Below are 17,146 nucleotides of genomic sequence, written 5' to 3'. Positions count from 1 at the left end.
CCACAGCTTGTCTCAGATCTAAGGGGTGAACCCGCACCAGTTTTGGAGAAAGGTAGATGTCACCCTCTTACTAGCGGCACGTTACTTGTGTGAGCCTCAACTTCCTCACCTGTCAACCGGGAGAAAGAACGAATGCCTGATGTCTTGCATTTAGAGGGTATCTATTAGAAAGTCCTCCCTGGGACTCAAGCAGGATGTGCGAGTGGGTGTGTTCAGGAGAGGCACACCTGTCAGGAAGCAGGGCCTGTTAAAGAATGGGCAGATAACGAAGGAGACAGCTGGGCTGAGGGAGGAGAACATGGGATAAACCAAGAGTCATCGTCGAGGCAGCAGGATTCGAGGAGCTGTGCCGGGGAGGGGCTAGGGCTCCAAGTCCCCTGGATTTGGCCTCCCCTGGGTTTCTTCCAGGCTCCCCCCTTACTTGGTATTACAATCTTCCCCCCTGTGCCTCAGTTTCCTCAGCTGAGAAGTGAGAATAACTAGTACCTCCTTCCTAGAACTGTAAAATAAGTCAATGTAAGGCCCTTGGGACACCCGGTAAGCACCCGGTGAACGGCAGGCATTACCTAGCAGAGATGTCTGCCCCGTGAACCCCGCAGGCACTGGCCAGCCTGTGGCCGCAGCTCTTGGGCCTGAGGACAGTGGGGACCAAGTACACGCAGGCTGAGGCCCGAACGGCCCGGGGGGAATCAGTAACACATGAGGCCGCTTAGGTGGGAGAAGAGACAGAGAGAGCAAGAGTGTTGCTAGGCAGCCGGGAAGCAGGCACGGAGGAAGTGGGAAGTGAAGGCAGAGCCCGATGCTCCGGGTGCAGGCAGGGAAGAAAGCTGAGGTCAGGCACACAGATGGTGGCTGTCTCTGGAAAGTGGTTCCTGCATGATTCTCTCCCCTCAGTTTTACTTGACCTTTTTCTTTTTTAAAACTAAGAAACAGTGCCTTCCTTCTGACGTGTGGCCACTGGAGAAGGAGCATTCGGTTAGTGGCTCAGTCAACTTGTCCCTGCTATTTTCTCTGAAGCTGAAAACCCACACCCTCCGGCGCTGGCACGGAGCCTCCCACTCTGCAGGGCTGGCCCGCCCGCCGCTCCAAGTTCAAAACAAGCCTCGAGTCTTCTGACACCAGAAACCCGGGAGCTTTCGAACCAAACACTGTAACTTCTACCGCTAAAGCCGCGCCCTGGATCCGGCGCCTAGTCGGGTCCCTACGCCCGTATTAACGACACGGCTCCCGCTCTCCAGCACCGTCTGCGCCGGGTAGCAGCTGAAGGTAGGCGGGGGTCGGTTAACGAAGGGGGCTCCCAGCGCGGCTAGCGAGCACCGGCCACGCTGCAAACCCGAGGGGCGTCCTTCCGTGACAATCGCCCCAAACCCCGCGCCGCGCGCCTAGGGCCGCCGGCGCGGACCCTCCTCCCGCCGTCAGGGAAGCCGCGAGTGCCGGGACCCGACGCCCTCCCCGCGCGCAGTGCCGCGGCCCCGCCGCCCCGAGCCGCAGTTTCCCTCCCGCCGCGCGCCGCCGCCATTGTGGCGTGAGCGCCGCACCCCCAGGCCACGTGGGCCGCCGTCCGGGTCACGTGGGCCACCGCCTCCCGCGGTCACGTGGGCCGCCTCGCGAGCCGCCGTAGCCGGCCCCGCGGGACGGAAGCCGGGAGGCGCCGCGGAGCGCCCGCGACAGCTCCGCGCTTGCTCGAGCCGGCCCATGGTGGCAGCGGCGGCGGCGATGGCCGAGCAGGAGAACTCCCGGAACGGCGCCCGCAACCGCGGCGGCGTCCAGCGGGTGGAGGGCAAGCTGCGCGCCAGCGTCGAGAAGGGCGACTACTACGAGGCCCACCAGATGTACCGGACGCTCTTCTTCAGGTAGCCGGGCCGCCGCCGGCCTTTCCGCCTCGTCGGCCGAGCCTGCGGCCCGCCCCCGCGCGCCTCCCATTGGCCGCGCCCCGCTCGCCCCGCGCTCCCATTGGCCCGCGCCGCTGCCTGTCCCCGGGGCCGAGGCGGAGTGAGTGGCCCGCGGGGCCGCCGGGCCGGGGTCGCGCTGGGTCTCTCGCCGGCTCGAGGGGCGCCGGGCCGGGGTCGGCTGCCCGCCCGGGCCGAGTCCGAAGCCCCCGGGGCCCCCGCGTCCCGCGGCCGCCGGCATCGCTTGGGCAGGGCCTGCGTGTCCCCGCGTCCCGGGGCGGGCTGGGGGCTTTCCCCGCCCGCGGCGGTCACGTTGGGAGCCGGGGGGACTCGAGCCCGCGTCCGGGGCGGTGGGGCGGAGGGGCCCTCACGCGGCGGCCTGCGCGGTCTCCCCCTTCCTGCGGAGGCGCCCGTTGCGTCGGCCTCTAGGTCCCGGCCCCGAGACCGCCCTCGGGAGCGTCTTGCGGCGTTGTCAGAGGACGCGTCTGTTCCGTGAAGCTCGTTTTCCTGCCGGAGCCGCAGAGTAGCGAATGTCGTACGGGTTCAAGGGCACGAGGGTCTGGCCTTTGCGCGCCTCCACCTCGGTTTAGGTTTTCGTTCAAGTGGTAGGTGGAATCGGTATTTCGGGCACTCCGGGCCACGTTCTGCTTCGGCGGTGGCTCACTCGCTTCTGCTGAGGCCCTCCCGGATTGTCGCCGGGGCGCCCAGAGGCCGAAGGTCTGGAATTACCAGTCCCCAAACCAGTCAGGTAATGGGTGCTGTCCCCTTGCTTCAAACACTTTCTGGTGCTAGGAAAAGAAAAAAGGAGCGTTCCCATCAGTTCTTCTCACTCCTGGCCGAGTTGGTAGTCTGGGCCCCGGTGTCTTTGTATTTGAAGATCTTGAGTGTTGCTTTCACAGCTTCCCCAGGTGCAGCCGGCAAATCTCCTTTCCAGAATATTGTATTTATTAATTTTTGACATTCTGTAAACACAAACCAGTCAAGCTACATCTTGTATCACTGTGTTGCACAATGCCTTTCTTTTTGAAAATCTGGCTGTTTGGTTTGGAAAGAGTGGCTTCTCCCTTTCATTGAGAATGATTTAATTTCACCTCTGGGAGAAACGAGCCCTCACTGCTTGATGTTTATAGTGATAAACTTCCAGTGCCAGTTGAGCTTGTCAGTGAATAGGAACCACTTCCACACGTCATGGGTCCTCGGGAGCCTGCCACAGATGCGAGTGGGCATTAGACCACAGAAGGGTGAGAGGCTCAGCAGGTGCTGCTGTTCTAGGGGTTTCTATATAAATCCTGGCCCCAGCAAAAGTGGATTTTCCAAAGCACAAACACATTATTCCTTGTTTTGAACCATCCTCTAGTGACTGCTGTCTTCAGGATTTCATGGTGAGCCTCGTTTTTAAACGACCGGGCCCTGCACCTGAAACTGAACGTGGTGCTGAGAAGGAATCCACCCAGTTCTGCCCATCCCAGCGTCGTGTGACTTTGCGCAGAAAGCACAGACGTCAGAGTCCGGTGGGCCGGGGCTCAAACTCTACCTCTTTTATGTAACCTGTGTCCTGTGACCTAGGACAAGTTTTTTAACGTCCTGGAGCTTCGGTTTCCTCACTGGTGCTTTGGGAAAACCCAGGCACCTCTTCCGGAGTCGTGGGAAGTAAACAGCGTGGAGTGGCCTGGGGGTGCTGCAGGCCGGGCGGGCAGTCCCTGCCTCACTGGGGCCATCAGGAGCCACTTGGGTCATCCCTGTCCTTCCAAGACAGAATTCCCTGTTCCCACCCTAGGTTAGAACACGTTAGGTTTCTAACATCTTTCTGTAAATATTTACACGTTTACGTTCAAGTGTTTACATAGAGTGTACAATCTGGTGAGTTTTGATGTGTGCACACTCATGAAACATCACCACAGTCCATGGGTGGAAAATATCACCACCCAGAGTTTCCTAGAGTCCCTTCAGAGTCCCTGTCTCCATCCCATCCCTGCCCCCAGGCAACCACTAATCTGCTTTCTGTCACATAGATGAATTTGTGTTTTCTGGAATTTTATATAAATGGAATCATACAGCATGTATTCTTGTCTGACATCTTGAATTCACTCAACGTAATTATTCTGAGATTCATCCGCGTATGTGTCTGTAGCTCATTTCTGTTGCTAAGTGGTATTCCACTGTGCGCACACACCACAGTCTTTCCATCCTTTGCTGCTGGATAAATTCACCACCTTCTGCTGTTTCACTTTACCTACACCGTAGGCCCCAGCAGCTTATCGTGGGAGATGGAAAAGAAATTGGGCACCCCAACCAGTTGCTTCTCAGGTGTGCTTGTTCTGCAGGAGGTTGGGAAGGGGTTTCCGGGTCAGCCGGTCAAGCTGGAGGCTGAGACTTCGTCTTGGAGACGGTACTGCTGGCCTCCCGCCTTCTCTCCTCCGGGATTGGGTGAGTCTGTGTTCCCGGCTGGTGGGTCCAGGAGCCTCCATGCAGAGGCCCGGCGTGCTACCTCCTCGCCTCAGAGACCTCAGTGTTGGCTGCCACACGGGCTTTCATGCACTTCTCGTGTGGCCAAGGAGCCAGGGCCAGGAGGCGTGTTCCCGGCGCCCGTGAGCTCACGCACACCAGCAGCCCTGCCGGCCTCGGCACCCACCCGGAGCGGGGCTGCCCTCCGTGGGCTTCCGGATCCTCGATCTGCCGGCAGCCTCCCTGGGTCCCAGCCCTGCGTGCAGTGTGAACTTCCCCAAAGGCGGTCTTCTTTCTGCGAATCTGTTGATTCCTTACTGTGGCCCACAACTGTATTTTGCCTCTTAGTAAATACAAGAAATTTTACAAAAGAGAAATTTAAAATAGCATTCTCTGCGCACCTCCATCGAGTGCCCACGGGTAATGTTTTCCTTAAAGGAGCTTTTGGAATTCCGGCAGCTGTGCTGTGTGTGTCCAGGTCTTGCCCTCTGAGATCTTTTTGACGCAAGCGCTGCTGAGTCCTCTGCAGCCCGGGAACGCCTGGTCGAAGGCAGGCGCAGCTGGCCGCCGTGTGCAGGCCGTGTGCAGGCCGTGTGTCAGCACATGTGCATGTGTGCGGTTGGCCCGACAGCTGGTCCACTGGCAGATGTTAGTGTGCAGTCCGATTTTTCCTTGCCTTTAGGCACAGTCTTTGATCTGTTTTCAGTGTTTCCCAGTCATTCCTGATTCCCCAGCTGAATTCTCAGTAAACCAACTTCGTTCCTGCGAGCGTCCGAGGCTGGGGTTCCCCGCTTGCACGTGTCTCATGAGTTCTCTCTCCATTTGACACCCACCCCATTTTTTTTTTTAATTATGAACTTTAACATATATACATAACAGTGATAATTTTCAAAGTACAATTCTACAAGTAGTTAGAGAACAAATTTCAAAGAATGCCACTGGTCACAGTTCCAAAATTTCAGCCATTTCCATTATTGTAAAATATAACATATATACAGAAAGGTGTTAACTTTCTGTGCACAGCTCGACAAGCAGTTACTCAAAAATTATGGGGTTCAGTTCCACAGCCTCAGTTCTTTCCCCGTTATGCAATGTAAGGTAGATACAGAAAGGCGAAGACTAACTCTCTAGAGCAAATTTCAAAGGATGTTATAGGTTAGCTCCACCACGACATTTACCTCCTTCCAGCTATTCCAATACCCCAGCATCTAAAAAAATAAAGTTTCACCATTCATAGATCTTTGTTAAATCTCACCTTGTTTGTTGCTATTCCTTCCTCTCGTTTAATCTCTTTCTCCATTTTCAGGGTGTCCAGGCAGTGAGCACCCTAAGTTGTCCATATTGAAAGAGGGAGCCAGCGGTATGGGGAAGGGGCTGCATCTGGTTGATGTTCTTGAAGAGGCTGTTGCCTCTGGGTTTTAAGATTTGTCTGGCATGAGAACACTCTGGTGGATTTAACTTTCTGAGAGATAAAACTTAGCGAGTAAATCTTTTGTAGAATCTCAGGTAGGGACCTAGGTATTTGGGGACTACTTTTGGTAAGGGCGTGGCGTACTGAGGCCATTTGGGATGTCTAGTTGGAGCTTGCATAAGAGAAACCTCTAGGACATCCTCTCGACTCTATTTGGGATCTTTCAGCCAGATACCCACCCCGTTTTTAATCACTAGTGTTGATGCTCCCATCTTTGTGTTCTGCTTTTTTTTTTTTCTTAAGTAAAATAGGAGAAAAATAAGCTAGACTAGATGCACAGAAAGCTTGTTCTGTGGATAAAGCTGCTGCTGCCCCAAGGCAGCAGCAGATGGCACCAGCACCCCCGACTCAGAATGCCCTTCCTCGGTGCAGGCCCGGAGCCCGATTTCCGCGTGTGAAAGGTGTGGGGGTGTTTCTAGGCAGTGTACGGGAATCCACTGGGTCCGGGCTGTCAGGACGAGCGGAAGAGGCTCAGCTGGCTCGGGCTGCCGCTGCACTTGGCTGTGGCAGGTGCCAGGCTCCATTTAGTCACCAGCTCCCGCGATTCTTCATTTGAAAAAGAAGTACGTTCGTTTTTCAGGGTTTCCTTTTGTTATTTTGTCACTTACCGCCTTTCTTGAGCTGGTAGTGGGCAGGGTCAGTGTATAAGGCAAGGCTGGTGGAAGGTTCTAGTTCCGTGTGCACACGTGGTGGAATCGGGCCCCTCTCCCCCTCCCGCCCTTGAGGGGGCTCAGCCGCCCAGGCTCGGGTGTCCGAGGGGGCTGCACTTTGTGAGCTGCCCTGGAGTGCGGCTCTCACGCCAGGAACTTGGGGCACCTCTCTTTCAGGGAGTTGTTTTTCCTTCTGGGTTTCTAAGAGGTAACCTTTTGCTGTACCTCAAATGGAAGCATCTAGATCGCTTTGTGGTTACTCGTAAGCAGAAACAAGTTGGTGTGGTTATCGTGGAGAGAGGCCTGCGGTGGTTTGTACGCCCGTGAAGGTGCAGCGTGAAGTTGTGCTTCCAGCACTTGCTTTTCCAAGGGGCCCACGGACATGCTGGGCCTGAAGTCACTTGGCACAGCATGAACTTGCTGAGTGTGAGTGACACGGCGACTCCTGGGGTGGCTGGCCCTGAAGTGATTGCTGTCATGGTGTTAAATTGGTGTAGGAGCGGCCACAGCCAGAGGTACAGGGCTTTGCGTGTGTGTGTGCAAGAGTGTGTCTCTGTGAGAGTGGGTGTGTGTGCTGTGGGTGTGAGGCCCCATGGGTGTGAGTCTCCACATGGGCGTGTATCCCCGTGGGTGTGAGGCCCCATGGGTGTGAGTCCCCACATGGGTGTGTATCCCTGTGGGTGTGAGGCCCCGTGGGTGTGAGTCCCTACATGGGTGTGAGTCCCCACATGGGCGTGTTTCCCCGTGGGTGTGAGTCCCCACATGGGTGTGTATCCCCGTGGGTGTGAGGCCCCGTGGGTGTGAGTCCCTACATGGGTGTGAGTCCCCACATGGGCGTGTATCCCCGTGGGTGTGAGTCCCCACATGGGCGTGTATCCCCACATGGGCGTGTATCCCCGTGGGTGTGAGGCCCCGTGGGTGTGAGTCCCTACATGGGTGTGTATCCCCATGGGTGTGAGTCCCCACATGGGCGTGTATCCCCATGGGTGTGAGTCCCCACATGGGCGTGTATCCCCGTGGGTGTGAGTCCCCACATGGGCGTGTATCCCCGTGGGTGTGAGGCCCCATGGGTGTGAGTCCCCACATGGGCGTGTATCCCCGTGGGTGTGAGTCCCCACATGGGTGTGTATCCCCATGGGTGTGAGGCCCCGTGGGTGTGAGTCCCTACATGGGTGTGAGTCCCCACATGGGCGTGTATCCCCGTGGGTGTGAGGCCCTGCGGGTGTGAGTCTCTGCAGGTGTGTCTCCACATGGCTGTGCACAGCCAGTCTCAGGCAGTGCTGCTGGACCTGCAGGCGGTGCTGACGCCTGTGGCTGACAGAAGCTCTTCCTGTGTGAGCTCGGCATCCTCCCCCAGCCCTGGCCAGAAGGGGTGCCATGGGGGGCGGCAATGCCTGGCCCGGGGCCTTGGGAAGAGGAGACCGTCTCTCTGCCCATGCGCTGTGGGAGTGACAGTGGAGCCTTGGGGACATGGCGTTCCAGGCGGTCCCAGTTAAGGGGAGCCCAAGGAGGGAAGGAGGGGGTGTGCCTAGCCGCATTGCTGCCCCCTAGTAGGGCCGAGACACCCTTCGTGCGGTGCAGACGGGCGCTGCTGGCCTCTCCTGCCCTTTGTGCTGGCACCTGCAGGGCCACACGCCCGTCCCCGGGCCTGAAGGAAGGGGGCGCTGCCCGGCTCCTCACCCGCTGGTCATGCTGCCCTCGGGCGGCACAGCCCTGGGGCTCCAGCTCACTGGGATCTGGGGGGCCCCACCTGGCGCAGGCCTCGGGGCAGCAGGAGGGCCACCCCGCCATGCCCCTTGGGGAGCAGAGCGGGTGCCACGATGTGGCTTTCAGGGCCGAGCCCGTCCATCCCCTGGAGCCCCCACCGCAGGAACGCTTCACTGGCTTCTCCGAAGCCCTCACGTGCCCTGGGAACCCTCGTCGTCCGCCCACAGCCCCAGAGCCGTGCCCACCCTGGCGAGCATTGGGAGGAGCAGGCACCTCGCTCTGGGGCGGGTCCCTGAGGGCCGTGCTCAGCCTCCTCCTCCCGCAGGTACATGTCGCAAGGCAAGCCCGCCGAGGCCCGCGAGCTCGTGTGCTCAGGAGCCCTGCTGTTCTTCAGCCACGGCCAGGTACGCGGCGCCGCTGCCTCCTGCCCGCTCCTCCCCGCTGGGCGCTGTCCTCCGAGGGCTGTCCCGGCTGCCCACTGACCAGCCCTGCCCCCCCCCGACTGGCTCTCGCCTGCTTGCCTGTGTCTGCAGCAGAACAGCGCTGCGGACTTGTCCATGCTGGTTCTGGAGGCGCTGGAGAAGGCGGAAGTGGACGTGGCCGATGAGCTGCTGGGTGAGGCATCCTCCCGGGGCCCCGCTGGGCAGTGCCTGCACCTGCACCCTCCCGGCTCTCCCTGCCGGACCCTCCAGCTGGTCCCCGTGGCGGCAGCTCGGGTGCCGGGGGCTGCCGCATTCAGGGCAGAGGCAGCGCGGCCCAGCACAGCCGGCACAGCTCCGGGCACACGGGGCAGACAGGCCTTGTGGCTGGGACCGGGCTCTGGCACTGGCCTGTCCTGCTGGCGCCATGATCGACCCGCCAGCCACTGCGATGTCCTCAGCAGCTGGCAGGACGAGCTGTCGTGTGTCCCAGAGGCCTGGCCGTCGGCCTGGCTGATGCGGTCAGTACTGCTGGGGAGGCCGCTCCATGGGCTGCCCAGTGGGAAGGACCCAGGAGGGCCCCGCTCCCAGCTCTGCCCTCAGAGGAGGGAGGGGGCCGCGTTCCAGCCCCCAGCTGGCGCCCCCCTCCCCAGCTGCCTCTCACAATTAGACGGTTGCTGTTTCTGGTTTGTTTCAGAGCCACCCTTCCCTCATCCGGACTGCTTGTATGTTCTCTGGGTGAGGATCTGTTTCTGTTGCTTTTTAGAAAACCTGGCAAAGCTCTTCAGTTTGATGGACCCCAATTCTCCCGAGCGCGTGGCCTTTGTGTCTCGAGCCCTGAAGTGGTCCAGCGGGGGGTCAGGGAAGCTGGGCCACCCCCGGCTGCACCAACTCCTGGCCCTCACCCTGTGGAGAGGTGAGCACTGGCTGCCAGGGGTGCACAGACGGGGGGGGGGCACACGGACATTGCGGGGCGTGCCCAGGTGTCAGGTGGGCCTGGAGCTGCTGAGTCTGGGAGTGTGAGAGTCGCCCTCTTTGCTCCGAGGGCTGTTGGGGCCTCAGCAGCCGCCCGAGAGCAAAAAGGGCCACGGGATCCTGGAGGGTCTTGGGCCCCTCTGTGCCCGGCTACCACGTGCACCCTGTAGCTCCACCTGCGCTTCCCCCTGGTCGGCTGGTGTTGTCGGCCAAGACGACGTGAGAGGACTTTGCTGTCTGTCCAGAAAGCCGCCTCTGGGTTAATCACTGGTGCTCAGAGCAGCCCCCAGGCAGGCGTCGGGCCCATGTGGGGCCTTCCTCACACAGCTCCTGGTGCCTCCTTTCTCCTGCCCCCACGAGGCTGTCGAACCCTGCCGGAGACCAGCCTGCCCAGCCCAGGGCCTTCCTTTGGGACCCTCCTTTGGGACCCGTCCAAGACCAGCTCGCTCGCCTCAGCACTGCCCTTCCTGACTGAGCGTGGGTGGGGGGCTCAGTCGGGAGCAGGGGTACTCGCGGTGGCTGGTGCGCTCAGCCCCAAGTCTGAGGCTTAGGGCCAGGAAAGGTCCTCGGATGCTCACAGTTCCAGTCACCAGGCTCCTAGGAAGCTCCCTCCGCGAGGTAGCCACAGGGTGTGCGGCTGACACTATGGGGAGCTCAGTCACGCGGTTACTGGGGGGAGGCAGGTGCCTCGGGGAGGTATGTGGTGGCCCGTGACAGCCGGGAGGCAGAGCCCCCAGCCTCAAGTGCTGGGGCCTGGAATTCTGGGCCCAAGTGGACGTTCCCCTCGAGATCCGGGAGAGGGTCCCTGGGGCCGCCCCGGGGGAGCAGCCGTGTGCTGACAAGGGACGCACCGGGAGGTGGAAACTTCGTCGGCTACACGACATCAGCCCCGGAGTCCTCTCTGCTGCCTTCTCTCCCCTCGTCCACTCAGCAAACAAGTGCTGCCCCCAACCCCCAGCCAGCCTGTTAGGTGCCAGGAGCTCACTGTGCGGGCGGCGGAGCCCCTGCCCTGGGGGGCCCGTGATGGGGGCAGCCTCAGGGGGAGGGGCTGGCTGCACCCCAGAGGGCCAAGCTGAGGTCCCAGGGTGGACGGTGGGCAGAGGGGCTGTTGGGAGGCTCTGGCCGGCCCGCCTCGTGTGGGAGGGTGGGGCCCCCACACACTCTGCCCTCGCCGACCGGCTGTGCGCCCTGCCCTGGCCTCCGGTGGTGGGAGACCCTCGGCCTCCTCCCGTCTTAGCCCCAGAGGGATGGTAATGGCCGATTAAGCTCCAAGCACAACTCGGAGGCTAAAGACAGGAAGAGGGGCTCCGGCTCCTCTCTGGCCCCACTGTCCTTCCCGCCGGATCCCTCTTTTTCTTAAAGGCTCTTAAGCCACCGCGACTCTTGGGCTGACTCGCTCATCCATCTGTCCTGCCCCCAGACGCCCTCCGACACTTGGCCCCTGTGTCCCCGTGCCCGTGGCGTGCCCTGTCCCCTGCAGACGGGAGGGCAGAGTGTGGTGTGGCTATGCAGCAGCGGGTGACGCTCAGCGGGCGGCCACAACGCGGGCGAGCGAGGCCTTTGGCTGCCGAGGGCCCTCCCCTTGGCGGCGCTTGGGTGGGTGCCGGCGCCATGAGCACGAGGACGTCGGCCAGCGTGTCTGGGTCACACGGGAGTGCTCAGCAGAGGGCTGCAGGGGCTCTCCGGTGCGCCCGGCCGCGTTGGGCCTCCGCTTCCTGGGCCGGCGTGTGCGGACCGTGTGCACCTGACATCTCCTTTCCCTTGCAGAGCAGAACTACTGTGAGTCCCGGTACCACTTCCTGCACTCCGCCGACGGGGAGGGCTGCGCCCACATGCTGGTGGAGTACTCCACCTCCCGGGGCCTCCGCGGCGAGGCCGACATGTTCGTGGCCCAGGCCGTCCTCCAGTACGTACCCGTGGCCGGGCTCTGTGAGGGGCGCGGGGTGGTCGGCTCGGACCTGACCGAGACTTCCGGAGGCTGAGCTCGGGGTTCACGCGGGAGGCCCCGGAGCTGACCCAGTGCTGGGTCAGGAAGCGGAGCCCTCCCTCCACGTCCTGAGCTGTCCAGAAGCTCCAGCACTGTCTGTGGTCTGGACTGAGCACTGAAAGGAGTACACTGTGAGATTGCATAGTTTAGGGAGTTGGTTTTTAATTTTTTTAGGGCAGCTTATCTTTTGTGGGGAACACATGTTTAATAAGTGTTAGTACACAGTGAGTGTGCCTTCAGAGGCTGTGTGTGTGCTCGTGTCTTTGAGATGCTTTTAGGCACTTAAAGATTTATTTCCCGAGTGGGGTTTCACTCTGCACTCGTCCGTGGCCAGCTTGCTCATTCCTGTGGGTCCCATTCCTGTCCCTCTGTCCCAGCTCGGCCTTCCTCACCCTTCCTGCTTGTCCTTCCAGCCCCGACCATTGGGCCGAGCACCTTCCTCACGGGTCAGCTCCCACTGCCGAGCGCACCGCCATGTCCAGACTTGAGCCTTTTCTCCTTTTCTTTGTCATGTTTATCACTTGATAAACATGACCAAGTTTATTTCTTCCCACAAAAAACCTTGGTTTGGTGGGCTGGGCATTGGAATGGCTTTTGTTTTGCAGAATTTGAAGCGGGACTTGGTGGGAGAATGCAGTGCTTTACCGCGGAGCTCCAGCCTCTGCCACAGGGCCGTCTGCTGCGGAGTCCGCGACTTTAAAAATGAAAAATTATTTAAAATTCGTCACTCACTGACCCTGACTCTATGGCATATGGTTCAGATGTCTTCCCTAACCGAACCGGGGTTGCTTAAATCCCTGAATCTAAGTCCCTCTCTCACTGATCCCTCTCTGGACCTTTGGGGAGGGCTTGGCTGGGGCAGCAGTGGGGCCGTGCACCACGGGGCAGGGGCAGGGCCCACAAGCCCACCCGGCCCTTCACCTCTAGGCCTGCTGTCACCTGCAGGCAGGTGCCCAACAGGTGGAGGCAGGTGTGCAGGGAAAACAGAGGTTTTAGCCTCACGAATCAGGCAGGTGTGGGTGCCGCAAGTGGCCCAGGCCCAGCTCTCCACCTGCGCACCTGGGCGCTCAGGTGAGACCGACTCCGTGAGCGCAGGCCTGGCAATGGCCGCAGCCCTGGGCTCACTGTGCCCGCTGTGCTGCAGCAGGTTCCACTCAGGAGGGCGTTCTCCTTGACAGGTTTCTCTGTTTGAAAAACAAAAGCAGCGCGTTGGTGGTGTTCACGACGTACACGCAGAAACACCCGTCCATTGAGAATGGGCCTCCGTTCATGCAGCCCCTGCTGAACTTCATCTGGTTTCTGCTGTTGGCTGTGGAGGGGTAAACTCTGTGTGTGTGTGTGGGCGTGTGTGGTTCTGCTGCTTTGATTTCTCTTGCATTTAATCAGAAACATTTCCTTCACCGTTCTGTTTTGTTTTAGAGGCAAGCTGACCGTGTTTACCGTCCTCTGCGAGCAGTACCAGCCGTCTCTCAGGAGAGACCCGATGTACAGCGAGGTGCGCGGGTGGGGGGTCAGGGTGGGGGCAGCACCCTCCGGCGTCGGGAGAGCCCCTGCTGAGCGGCGCTGCCCTTGCCTTCTCCAGTACCTTGACAGGATAGGACAGCTCTTCTTTGGGGTGCCGCCCAAGCAGACTTCTTCCTATGGAGGCTTGCTAGGTAAGCCTGGGGCAGGGGCCTCGCAACAGGGTGGGGTTGCTGCAGCCCTGTGAGCAGCCTCACACCTCCGTGACCCAGCCCGGCCCCTCCTGCCATCCCTTGTCACAGCCCCAAGTAGAGGGGCGGCCTTGGCACTCCATTGGTCCCCATCTCCAGGGCTCCCTCAGCAGGACACAGAATTGAGGGCAGCCCTCCCGAGCTCTCCGCCCCTGCCCCGCCCCTTCCCTGTGTAGGCTCCACCCTCTCTGCCAGGAGCAGGCCCCACCCCTTCCCGAACGAGCCCCACCCCCTTTCTCAGGAGCAAACTCCACCCCTTCCAGGACAAGCCCCACCCCTTTCCCAGGAGCAGGCCCCACCCCTTCCAGGACAAGCCCCACCCCCTTTCTCAGGAGCAAGCTCCACCCCTTCCAGGACAAGCCCCACCCCCTTTCCCAGGAGCAGACCCCACCCCACCGGGCCTGGTCCCTGTCGGTTCCTTGGGGTTCACGTTGGTCTGTTCTCATGATCAGCTTTTTTCCTCCACAGGACAGGGACCAGGATAGTCCTCGATTTAAAACTTTTTTAAAATATTTATTTTTTGATGTTTCAAATTTTATTTTCTGTACAGGTGAAGCATTCACAGTTCAAATTCACAAAGTCCCCATCCTGCCCTACCCCTGCCCCAGCCCTTCCCCTGGGCCGGCTGCGCAGATGTTGCTTCCTGTGCCAGCGTGCACAGACAGACAGAGCTCCCTGTGTGGTGCCCAGTGGAGCCGTGCTGAGCACATGGTTACACACTCGACTTTCTAGCTTGGTGGCTGTGGGGGTGTCCCCGGGCAGAGGCCCCCTCGCGGTCCAAGCTCCCAGCCACTATGGGCACCACCGGCTTAGCCAGCAGCCCGGGGGGTGCCGGCCACTCAGCTGCAGCAGGAGGCCACCATGCCAGGTGGGGTGCACCTGGGGGCTGCGGGTGAGACCCGTGGCACCGTCGGGGAGAGGGGTCAGCCCAGCCCAGCCCCCTGTGCCGTCTGGGAATTCTGCCTTAGGCTGGGGTTATCTCAGACGGTTTCCCCACCAAAGTTGTACTTTGTACTAGTCTATTTAATTGTCTGGAATTTAATTTTAGTGGAAGATGCGAGCAGGGCTCCCTCGGGTAGTTGTCTGGTTAGCCCCCTCCGCTGACTGCTGTACCTCCGTCCACTGCCCCAGGCCCAGCTCCTCCTAGGGTGCCCCACGCACACCTGGGCCTTCCAGGACTTGGGGTTGGGCTCGCTGTCGTGTTTGTAAAGTCATGGTGGCGTCTGATGCAGCCTGTTTTGTCGCGGTGTCCTGCCTCCATCCGAGCTCCAGGCTGGCTTTCCAGTCCTCCAGAAATGCTGTTAGCATGTTTAGGGTTAGGGTTAAACCACAGGGAGGGTTTACATCCGCCTGACCACGACAGCGTGGTCCGAACAGTGGCCTGCTTCCTTCCGCACGTTCTGATTTTCTCCTTTGTTTACATAACAGACACTCATTGGGTAAAAATTAGATCAAGGGAGAGGAGAATGTTAGTGGTGGCATCTGCGTTCACCGGGGACGACAGGGAACCATTTAGGTACAACCTTTGAAACAAAAGTAGAACGTGCCCTTGATGTCTAGCTTTTTCCTTTGGTCAGAAATGACCTTTTCCCAACATTATTTCAAAGCCCCTCTTGGATTTCCCTGTATGTCTGCACCGCATCCCCTGTTGGCATTTCTTTGTACCAGATCCACTTCGTTCAAAACCAGATCTGAGCTGTGGAGGTCCCAGGCCTGGGGTCTGGACACTGTAGAGAATTGGCGGCCTCGGAGCTGCTGGTGCAGGAGCTGGGGAGGGAGCCCCTGATGGCCGCCATGTGCCTTTCCTTCCAGGGAACCTTCTGAGCAGCCTCATGGGCTCCTCGGAGCAGGAGGATGGCGAGGAGAGCCCGGGCGACAGCAGCCCCATCGAGCTCGACTGAAGCCACATAGACGCGTGGGGTGCCCGGACTGCGGGGCGGTTTTGAGGCACGAGGCTGGTGGCCGGCTCCCACCCAGGGCCTCCTCACCGAGGCCACCTGCCCGGCATGCCCGCACCAGCCTCTGTTATTCATGTGGGGGCTGAGCTGCCGGCCACCTGTCACCTGCTGCCCAGGACTGTGGAGCGAGCCTGCCTTGGTGCCAGCAGCCTCACCCGTGTCCCCCACTAGATTGATGCAAAATAAAGCACAGGTCTTGCTGTGACAGCCCCTCTCCCATCCTTGTTTCTGGTCTCCTTCGGGCCGGGGTGAGGGCACCGCGACTGCCGTCCAGCGACTGGGAGGCTGTGCAGCTGCTCCGCCGGCGCCTGGCCTCGGACACGCCGCCCTGCAGACGCCAGTGGTGTTTGTTCATCTTGCTTCCGTTTTGGACAGGCTGGAGCATGCAGACAAGTGTCCAGGGAGTGGTGGCCGGCCCGTTGCAGCCACCCCGGGGGGCAGCTTCCTGCGCTGCAGTCGCTGAGCTGGGCCTGGCCCGTCCCCTGGGTGCCCACAGGGTGGCCCGCGCCGAGCCGAGCGTGCTGTGGCCTGCTGCTCGCAAGCATCACATTGCCACTTTCAAAATGTCGTTTTTGAGAAAGGGACGCTGGGACTTTACATTTCTTTCATAATGCAATATTTATTTTTATTGGGGATTGGTTCCTTCGACCTAACACTTTAGGTTTTAACCAAATAACCAATCCAGGAATGGGCAAGTCCACCATCACCAATGCCTGCCAGATGTTACCAGTATAATTATAAAGGGGAAACACTTTATTTTTTCACAGTTAAAATAAATGTTGTAGATTAATATACAGCGATCATGCATGGGAAAAGGGAAATACAGTTTTATTTACTGTAAAAATGGAATTTAAAGGAAGGTTTTGTGTTAATTGTGGAGTTTAAATAAATACTTTATACTGGACGCTGTGGCCCTGGGCCTTTGTGATTGAGCTCCTGGGCTGGACTGTCTGGTGTAGCACCCCAAACTTGGGTGGGGTGTGGCTGGGCCGTGGGTGGTGCGGTGCAACGCTGGGGAGGCTCTGCTGCTCTTGCCTGTACCTGCCCCAGGGAGCGAAGGCCGGGGGGGGCCCCGGTGCACCCTGAGCTGCAGCCCTGGGAGGCTGGGGGCGCATTTAGGAACCTCATGTCGCCAAAGGCTCCAAATTGTTTGGCTGAGGCTTTAGGTGCAGCATCTGTAATTTGGTTTAGATTTGGGGAAAAAATGACCAGGTCAGGAGCATCCCAGCTTCCAAAAGCAGGTCTGCGGGCTGAGCCCGGGTCAGCGGGGACGGGCCCGGGGGTTGCCTGTCCGTCTGTCCACCTGTCTGTCTGCCCACAGTCCTCCCTGGCGCCACCTGACCTCCCGAACTGCTCGTGTTCCTGAGAGGCCAGGAGCATGGGGCGGTTGAGGGTGGGGGTGCCCGGGGTCTCCTGCGAGCTCACTGGGCACCAGCCTCTGCCGAGGCAGCCCACGGGGTCCCCGGGGAAGGCAGCATCGCCCCGAGAGGGCCTGGCCTCTGGGGGTCAGTGCCCCACAGCCCCAGCAGAGTCGTGTCCCCCCCATGCCCACGTTCACTGTCCCGGTGCCTCCAGTTAGACGACGGCATCGGGCCACGTGGGCATCTGTGGGACGGCGTCGGCACTGCCTCCTGACCCTCGTAGTGGGGCAGCCGGACCCCCCCCCAAGTTGGGTGAGCAGCAGCCTCTCCCCGGTGACAGTTGCGGGGTCTTGGGGGGAAGCCCTGGGTGCGGTGGAGCGGGGGCTCCAGGCTGCAGGCCGGCCACCCCTGCACTGCCCTTAGCCCTAGGCCAGCTGTCCTGGGGCCCCCAGCCATGTCCTGCAAGCATCTGTCCCACCCCACCCAGGGTCTCCACACGGTGTCCCTGCCGTCCTTGCCCAAGACTCTACCCTCCATGGGGCCCAGACCTGCGCCAGGCACAGGTGGACAGC

General features: G+C 60.1%; 1 protein-coding gene across 5 annotated transcripts; it reads left to right on the top strand.

Moving 5' to 3' along the window:
• The first annotated feature begins 1,633 nt into the window (after positions 1-1,633).
• On the top strand, positions 1,634-16,117 carry GET4 (guided entry of tail-anchored proteins factor 4). Of its 5 annotated transcripts, XM_037814086.1 has the most exons (10): positions 6,178-6,368; positions 6,726-6,970; positions 8,488-8,566; positions 8,696-8,777; positions 9,348-9,497; positions 11,324-11,462; positions 12,722-12,862; positions 12,963-13,038; positions 13,126-13,198; positions 15,068-16,117. In XM_037814086.1, exons 2-10 carry the CDS (start codon positions 6,867-6,869, stop codon positions 15,154-15,156), a joined length of 933 nt encoding a protein of 310 aa, XP_037670014.1. In that variant the 5' UTR covers positions 6,178-6,368; positions 6,726-6,866; the 3' UTR covers positions 15,157-16,117. The 5 variants fall into 5 exon arrangements, with proteins under 5 accessions (XP_037670012.1, XP_037670011.1, XP_037670015.1 ...); XM_037814084.1 differs by lacking the exons at positions 6,178-6,368; positions 6,726-6,970 and adding an exon at positions 1,634-1,853 and having other exon boundaries at positions 8,699-8,777; XM_037814083.1 differs by lacking the exons at positions 6,178-6,368; positions 6,726-6,970 and adding an exon at positions 1,634-1,853.
• Positions 16,118-17,146: the final 1,029 nt, after the last annotated feature.

This window comes from Choloepus didactylus, chromosome 21 (genome assembly GCF_015220235.1).
Source record: "Choloepus didactylus isolate mChoDid1 chromosome 21, mChoDid1.pri, whole genome shotgun sequence".
Taxonomy (NCBI): Eukaryota; Metazoa; Chordata; class Mammalia; order Pilosa; family Megalonychidae; genus Choloepus; species Choloepus didactylus.
The sequence above is the reverse complement of the archived record's forward strand: the minus strand, read 5'-3'. Positions and strand labels throughout refer to the sequence as shown.

Coding starts and splice junctions, on each gene's coding strand:
- GET4 (XM_037814083.1), top strand. CDS start 1,696: ATGGTGGCAGCGGCGGCGGCGATGGCCGAGCAGGAGAACTCCCGGAAC. Junction 1,854..8,487: donor TACCGGACGCTCTTCTTCAG/GTAGCCGGGCCG, acceptor CTCCTCCCGCAG/GTACATGTCGCAAGGCAAGC. Junction 8,567..8,695: donor TGTTCTTCAGCCACGGCCAG/GTACGCGGCGCC, acceptor CTGTGTCTGCAG/CAGAACAGCGCTGCGGACTT.